We start from the raw sequence: 8,285 nt of genomic DNA on the forward strand, positions 1-8,285 counted from the left end.
GTGAAGACTAGACTTCAACTAAGTGAAAAGAAAACATAATTTATATCGACAATAACTTAAGTTTTTTTTTTGTCAGAATACTTGTCAACAAAATATGCTTCCATATCCCAACATCAAGCAATCCCTTCCTATACAAGGAGGGACATGAAACTGAAAGGCTTTCTACATCTTTAAGGCAAATATCAGATGATTGAGAATCTCAGTTTTGAGTACTTCAAGGAAATTAAACAAAATAGCACTGGATGGCCTCGAGCACCTTCGTACCTCCATGAAGGAATACACAAACAGCAGCATCAGGTTAGGGTTCTGCAATCAACAGTGAGGTGGTCAGAAAAACCGACAGAACTGATGATTTCTACACCAAGGCCTCAAAATCCATTACACAAGTAATACACGATAAGCAATTACCCAAATTTTATCGGCCATAGCCGAGTCACATGTGCATTCTGAGAAAATGCCCAAGAAGTGCACGCATAAGCAATTTCAAAGAAGAGTATTATCAGGATCAGGTTATGCTTTCCTAAAACATTAAGCAAAGAGTGTAAACAGAATAATGGAAAATGAATTTGTTGCTTACCGGGGAGAATGAACTGCCTAGGTTAGTAAATGAATTAGAGCAATGATGTATATTACGAATCAATCACAATCAACACACAAATGTTGTAAAATTATTTGCTGATAATCTACACCCACTATAATATTTCTCATGCAACTCCTAGTCAAGTATAAAAATAATCTACTCCCACCAGGTGCCTGCTATTATTGTTGACTATAATACATATGCTGATTACAGAAAATGGATATACTTAAAACAATAAGCTATGAAATACTCAACTGTGCCCCTGAATTATAATAGTGACCGAGGCAGCATAATGTTGCAGCAAAATGTGAACAGGCTCCAAGGAACCTAAGTCTTGTTATGCAGGGAGAGTATGTCATAGAGTCCATTTCCTAGAGACAAAAAGGAAATCTGCGTCAAATTAAAAAAAAAAAATCCTGCAATATTGACCCAGAACATTCCAGCTGAATCTCTGAGGAACTGTGGAGCCCAAACAAACCAGACTTGAAGGCGAAGAATATTTGTCCATAATTCATTCCATTTTACATGAGTGTGAATTTGCTGAACATAGAACAATAGCAATTGAATCCATCAGTCTCCTCTCCTCCAGTCTCTAGATTCCTTTTTTCCACACTGGCTAAATCATAGAAGTATTACAAAGTCGATTGTGTCTAAGTAGAGAATGGTTAATCTACCGCCAGTTATCTAACCCTCCTTCCATGTACTAAACACTATGAGCATTAGCATGTCCAAATAGATGTATTTGAAGTGACAAATCTGAAAAAGTTAAATGGCATCATTAACAAGCACTGGAGTTCGTACTTGATCTTTGGGTTAGATTAGGTTTGAACACTTGGCTAAAAACCAAAAATATGACTTAGTTCACATCATGATTTAAAATCTGGAGCCGTATCAGAGTTTTGATTTATGACCAAAATACGGTTTTGGAGTTTCGATATCGTATTGTGTCGATATAATTTCAATATTTTTTAAATATAAAATATATTAATTAAAAATAAAAATTTAATCTAAAAATTAAAAAAATGAAGTATATATATTTTTAAAAAATACAAGATCGCAACGTCTCAATATGATAAATAAATAAACAAATACAAATTTTATTATATATTTTTAAAATTAAAATAAATACATATATATATATATATATAAAATTAATGGGATAGTTTTATTAGACTTTGATTAAGTCTGTTTATCCTTTTATAGCTAAGAGTTGATTGAAATTATTAATCTAAGATTTAATTATTAACACAAGGTTCCTTACTGCATTATTGCACCCACAGCAACCCACGGAGGTCGTCGGATCATGATGACCTCCGCAGTCCTCCATGATCCCGCAAGGACACTCATACCCGAGCATTCCCGCATGACCCACGGAGGTTGCACGGGTTCGCGGTAGCCTTTGTTGGCCTCTGCGACCACACAGAGTTCATCATGGGATCACATGGCCTTCGTGCGACATGCGGTGTTGATGTCGAGCGATAGGCGGAACGACAAATTTCGTCCGCCATCGAATGAAATTTTAAATCATAGCCCACATTGACAAATGTGTGTGTTGACTAGTTGGTTATGCTATGGATGGAGTGCTGAAGTGTGTTGAGATTTGAGAAATTTTAAATCAATAAAAGGGACTCTTATTAAACTCCATAAAGAATAGTTTTTGGCTCTTTAGTTCTCTTGCTGCCCAGCTCTACTCTTCTAACCCCGAATGTCATCTTCATCTTTTTGTACTCTCTTCTCCCATATTGTTTATCTCTTTAGCCTTTCTACTGTGCTCTTTGCTTCATCATTATCTATTCTTCATCTTTCCTTACCCTACTTCCCTGTCACATTTCTATCTTCTATTTCTATTTTGTTTTCCTCTTCTAGCCCCTTGTCTTTTTTCAGTTTTCCTTCTCACCACCATGGAAGATGATCTCACTTCTATTTCTATTTTGTTTCCCTGTCAATGACTGCTTACCGCCTCGGCCGCCTATGCAATTGAATTTTTTTTACTATATATATATATATATATTAAATTAATAAGATAATTTTATTAAGCTTAAATATATTAACTAAAAATAAAAAATTTAATCTAAATATTTTTTTAAATAAAAAATATTTTTAAATATATATATTAAATTAATAGGCTAATTTTATGCATTAATTAAGTCTATTTAAATTATCACAATCATAACTAGGAGTTAATTAAAATTATTAATATAAAATTATTCAATTAAATCCTAAGTTGAGTAAAAAAAAGAAAAGAAAAACCTCGCTTCGACTTTGGCTTTGGACGTGTTATCAAACTCGGGTGACGCATCTGGACCCATTGCTTGGGCCCGACGACGAGTCTAGACCCGTGGCCTAGGTTTGGCGACAAGTCTGAACCCGTCTCGCGAACTCAAACGTGTAGCCCAAACCCGGCGACGGGTCCAGAAGCATTGCTAGAGCCCGACGACGGGTTCAGAAGTGTCGCCCGAGCCTGGCGCGATGAGTCCATAAGTGTCACCCTAGCTCGACGACGGGTCCATACTTGTCACTCGAGTCCGGTGATGCGACTGAAGCCAAAATGCCAAAACAAATTAGGTTTTTTGTTATATAAAAAACCTAACCTAAAGACGATCGATGGCGACATCAACAATAATGATGATGTTAGCGGCGACGGGTGACAACAGCGGCATCGATTAGAGGGGAAAGGAGGGGTGAGTTGTTTTGAAAACACCGATAGCACTGAGTTTTTTTAACTTATCCCGCCTAAACCACCGCCTTCCACAAAAGCGGCGCGGTTGATGTCCGCCTCCCGCCTAGGCTGCCGCTTCAACCGTCATTTAAATATTGCCTAACCTTAAACTCCTAGTTTTGTTTTGATCCCTTTTAATTTTATATATCAAATATATTTTAAATTGCTCTTGTGCATTAATTTATTTGACATCAAATACAATTTGTATCAATTTCATGCAAATTAAATATAAACTCCAATGTTTCTTTGCATGAAACTACTCTAATGTGCTAATCTAGGATTTGGCTTTCCACTCATTCCCAAACCCATTGGGATATCCTACCTTTAGAATGCTAAAGGTACATTTTTTGAAATTCAAAACCTATTAGTCCCAATTGGCTTCACAAGTCATTCACGACCTCTCTAAACATCTCTCTAGATTAAAATGTCTTACTAACATTTTTAAACCTAGATGGTTCACTTGTACCATAATCATAAGCCACTCTAGTATATGATAGTATGTTGGTGTTATATAATGGTTTGTACCCTAAACCAGATTTAACATACTTTAATAGGGGTGTCAATTCGAGTGGTTCAGGTCGGATTGAAACAAAAATATTATTAAAAAATCTTAAACTGAACTTGAAATCAACTTGAAACCCTAAACCCGAACGAACCCATATAACCCACCTAACTCTAAAAAAAAACTTTTTTGATATTTTTCCTAATAATTCTTCACTTTTCTCTCAATATTTTATCATTATCATATTAATATTACAATCAGGTCACCTCATATGACACCAAACCCTCAACCCGCTGCACATGTTATCCTTCACGCTTGACCTACATAGTTTGTCTTTTTTTTTAACTATTATCGACACTATGTCTCAATGTTTCTCATTCTAAAGTCCCTCGGTTACCCCATTATATCCTTCTCTAATCTCCAACAGATCTCGAATCACCGGGCCAACTTAATCACATGAAGTCCAATCAAGCTCTATGAGCTACTCCAACATCATCTCAATACTTCTAGTTTGCAAATCCTCATATGTCTCATGCAACATTCTCCAAACTCTATCGAACCTCTAAGCCATTGAGTGTATTGCTTTGGTCCTGCTAAGTCATCACCCACACTTGACCTTGTCGAGTTACATGCTCTACAAACTCTATGTGTGTTCTACCAAATTCGTGCATAACTTAACGCATATATTAAATACATACGCAAGGCTATTTCAAATCCTTTGCTCAACTATCAAAGTCTATGAACGATCGAGCCCAATCACTTAGGGCATAATTGCAACAGTAAATCGTCCTAATAAAAGTGAAGATTTACAACAACAACCAACAACCAACAACCAAGCCCTATCCCACTAGGTGGGGTCGGCTAAGTAAAAGTAAATATCTATAAAGATAAATGGATGTTTGTTCAAATCTAAGTGGTAGGTACAATATCTTGATCAAGTTGCATGAGAAATAAGAACTGTTGTTTTTATGTACCATTATGAGCGATCATCAATTGAGAAACCTAAAGATGAATAACTCATGCCCTAAAAACAAGGAGTTAGCTCTAATGATCCATGTGCTTCATATTTTTCAATCAGGTCATTAAAGCACTATGGCTAACAACATGACATGTACAGAAAGCAAATATAACAAAGACTTCCAAATGGTTGGGCTGTTGTTTATGGATCAATTAGATATAGAAGAATTCAAGGATGTGAAAATGCATACTCAATTTAGAAGCTACATAGATCTTAAATCGAAAAATTAACTTTGATGGTGAAAATACTGATGGAGTGTATGAGAGATTGACACATATGAGCACAGAGATACACTCTCTATGTTTGTTTGCATTTTTGTTCACCAGAAAAAAAAATTACAAATTAGTGGCTTCCTAGTGGAATAGTTAAGAAAACATCCCAAGACATGAAAAGATAATTGCAAGTCTATCCTACATTGTTCCATTTGCCTTCCCTATACTTTATAAGGCATGATATCTCTCTTGCAACAACAATCTAGAGTCCAGCAACAAAAACTGTCAACATAGATATATTACATTCTACAAAGAAACAAGAAAGGATTAACCTAGTCATGTTGGTCAAGAAACAAATAGGCTTTAGCCCACAAGGTTCAGTATTGACATATTAACATGGAGCAAGTATATCATTCTACTTTTGCTTACCTTCATATAGTCATTTCAATAATTGCACTGAAGGAACCAAAGCATGCCCAATCCAAGATTTCCTGCTCTTAGGCAACACATCACAGTCAGGTGCCCGTGACCAAATCTTTGAGGACATGTCAAACATTATAATGATGGACTCTCTGGTATTGCAAAACAAAACAATCCCCAATTGATCTACTGTATCAAAATAAAAAAGACCGTTACCACAAAATTGCTGAAAGATTTCGTCAGGCATAAAAGAAAACCTCCCCCATTGCTTTTCCACTAAATCATACTCCCAAATTTCAATTTTTGTGATTGTCAATTCTTCTCCATCCAAACCACCAACTAAGAATAACCTCTCCTCGAAAACCAACAAATGGAAGCACAATAGAGAAAGTGGAAGTTCCTCATCTACCACGCTCCACATTCTTGTTTTCAGATCGAATGCAAGTAGATGATCGGGCTGTCTTCCGAGAACAAACAGCAGACCATTCAACAAGATTGCGTTCCCTAGCATCGCATAGCGATGCGGAAACTGCCCTGCAGACTCCCATCGGCGAGAAGCGGAATTATAGACCAGGCAATCGGAGGGTCGAAGAATCCCACCATCGATAACGTTCTTGCTAGAAGACACAATCTTAAAATCCGTGGAGGCCTCGTCTTCAACCAGTGAGAGGATATAGGAATGAAACGAAAGCGGGGCGATGGGGGTGACTGTCCTAGAGAGGAGATCGGAGACGAATTGCCCACCCTCAAATTTCTCGGCGACGACCAGACAGCCGTTGGAGGTGTGGATGTGGCACAGCGAAGGTGGGAGCGGGAGGCGGAACCAGGTGGCGCGGACGGGCAGGAAGGCGATGGCGCGGGGGCGGCGATCGAGGATGCCGTCGATGAAGAGAAGAAAGATGAGGTCGTCGAGGTGGCGGGAACGGCGGAGGGAGTAGGCGGAGAGGAAGGAGGGGGAACGGATGGTGTGGAGGAAGGAACGGGAGAGGGACTTGCAGATGAGTAGGGTGGAGATGGGGAGGAGGAGGAGGATGGATTCTTGTAGGTTGAGAGGAAGCCTCTCCCAGTCGGAGTCGGAGGACGACGCCATGGCAGGCAGACCTCGTTTGTGTGTGTGTGTTTTATGGGCCTTAGGCTCAATTAATCCAGAGGGTCAGGCCTTCCTTTAATTTAATTCCGGTAGCGATCAATTAATCCTACGAAAATTTTTCAGATGATTATGATAAATCGAAAAATTCTCACTGTAGTAAAAAAAAATTAGAATTCGCTATCTAACGGTTCTATATGATCTATCATATCATCTACAAGGAGGTAAATTAAAAAATTATAGTTACCATTACGGAGATAGCATATTCAAATTCTTATCTATTACAATAAATCTGTTCTACAATAACTAATTTAATTATACCCCAAAGATAATCGAAAAATACTCACGAACAAATGATAAATCAACTCAACTTTTTTAAATCAATCGTCGATTAAGAGAAATAGAATTCATCTTTTCTTTAATTTTATATCAAATAAACAGGAAACAAATATCTTGATTTTCATACAAATTCATTTTTTCTTTCCACCTTCATTAAAAGTAAACAAGACACAAGTACGTAAGAGAAATTCTTGATTTAGTAGAAAATTAATTAATTAATTAATTAAAAACGTAGATGGATCTCAAAATCATCATCCAAAAGTTTTTTTTATAATCCACTCTTATGAACTCAATTAATTTTGGAGGTAAACAGTCTTCTTTTAATTCGCCAATAAGGTCAATTGGAAACAACTAATATTCTAAATTTTTATCCCGTTAAAAGAAAATACTCTATAGTACATCATGAGATTCAAATGATAAGTACTTGATTAATTTACTAAATATTTTATTATTGCACCATATCCAAAGATATCCAAAAGCCTTTAATTTCTGTAAAAGGTGGAATCCACCACCTTAGCGGCCCCAGACGATCGACTCCACGATCATCTGTGAAGAGGTAAATCAAGAAGCTGCAGTTGATCACGATGGAGGAAGGCATTATCTCGACTTCGCCGAGATTCGAATCCTTATCTATTTTTGCAATTCTATTCTGTCGTAACCAATTCACCTATATCCCGGAGCGCCCAAAAGCCTTTAATGAACCATGGTCCAACGTTTAGTTACACAAGGCTGAAAATGATTGTCTTAGTCAACTATCATCCTGTCTAGTCAACTAGACATTCAAATGTATTAATATTGGATCCAACAATACTACTATTCTAGTGGAACTCAAATAGGTTTCTAATCAGCTGGGCAATCTCCTAGTCAACTGATCAAGTTATGTTGCCCATTGAAGTTTGAACAAAACTATTTTGTTCTGTCAATTGACATTGTTTTGTTCCAATTGACTGGTCTAATAATCTGCTAGCATATACTAGGCAACCGACCACACTAGTCAGTCGGCAAGCACACCATTTAGACAAACTCCTATGCTCTGTTTGGATCGGGTGAGGGACGGTTCATTAATGGAAGGGGAAGGGAGGGGAAAGGAGGGAAAGGGAAGGGAAGAGAGAAGAAGAAAAGTAACCTTGTTTGGGAGGAAAGGAAGATCCAAAGGAAAGGAAATGGGAGTTAAAGAGATAAAATGTCAAAAATCTCCCCGATTCCATCTCCTTCCTCCTCCTCCTCGTCTTCGACCTCTGCATCGGGTCCCTGTCGGAAAATCGAACCTCGCACGGAAAGGGGAAACCGGTGTCGCGGGATTGGTCTTGCTCGAGAGGACAAGCGCCAGTGGTGCTCTACTTCTCCGGTAGACGGTGGATGGAAAGAGGAGAGGGCCTGAAGAATTCCAGCTTGACGCTTTCTTTCT

At 37.8% G+C, this 8,285-nt stretch overlaps 1 protein-coding gene across 3 annotated transcripts; it reads right to left on the minus strand.

The window, feature by feature from the left end:
- Window positions 1–87: 87 nt before the first annotated feature.
- LOC141827693 (F-box/kelch-repeat protein At5g43190-like) lies at window positions 88–6,551 on the minus strand. 3 transcript variants are annotated; one of them, XR_012601701.1, is made up of 3 exons: window positions 5,461–6,551; window positions 836–951; window positions 88–306 (listed from the first exon to the last, which is right to left on the minus strand). XR_012601701.1 is itself a non-coding variant. In XM_074715007.1 (2 exons), the coding sequence occupies exon 1, from the start codon at window positions 6,539–6,541 to the stop codon at window positions 5,471–5,473; it is 1,071 nt and encodes a 356-aa protein (XP_074571108.1). In that variant the 5' UTR covers window positions 6,542–6,551; the 3' UTR covers window positions 88–306; window positions 5,461–5,470. The 3 variants fall into 3 exon arrangements, 2 of the variants coding, with proteins under 2 accessions (XP_074571108.1, XP_074571109.1); XM_074715007.1 differs by lacking the exon at window positions 836–951; XM_074715008.1 differs by lacking the exons at window positions 88–306; window positions 836–951 and adding an exon at window positions 962–1,192.
- Window positions 6,552–8,285: the final 1,734 nt, after the last annotated feature.

The sequence above is a fragment of the Curcuma longa genome, chromosome 4 (genome assembly GCF_044706935.1).
Source record: "Curcuma longa cultivar G26 ecotype Majalengka, Jawa Barat chromosome 4, ITB_CL_G26_1.1, whole genome shotgun sequence".
NCBI lineage: Eukaryota > Viridiplantae > Streptophyta > Magnoliopsida > Zingiberales > Zingiberaceae > Curcuma > Curcuma longa.

Bases quoted from the DNA above. Each gene is read 5' to 3' on its own strand.
- LOC141827693 (XM_074715007.1), bottom strand. From the start codon at position 6,541: ATGGCGTCGTCCTCCGACTCCGACTGGGAGAGGCTTCCTCTCAACCTA.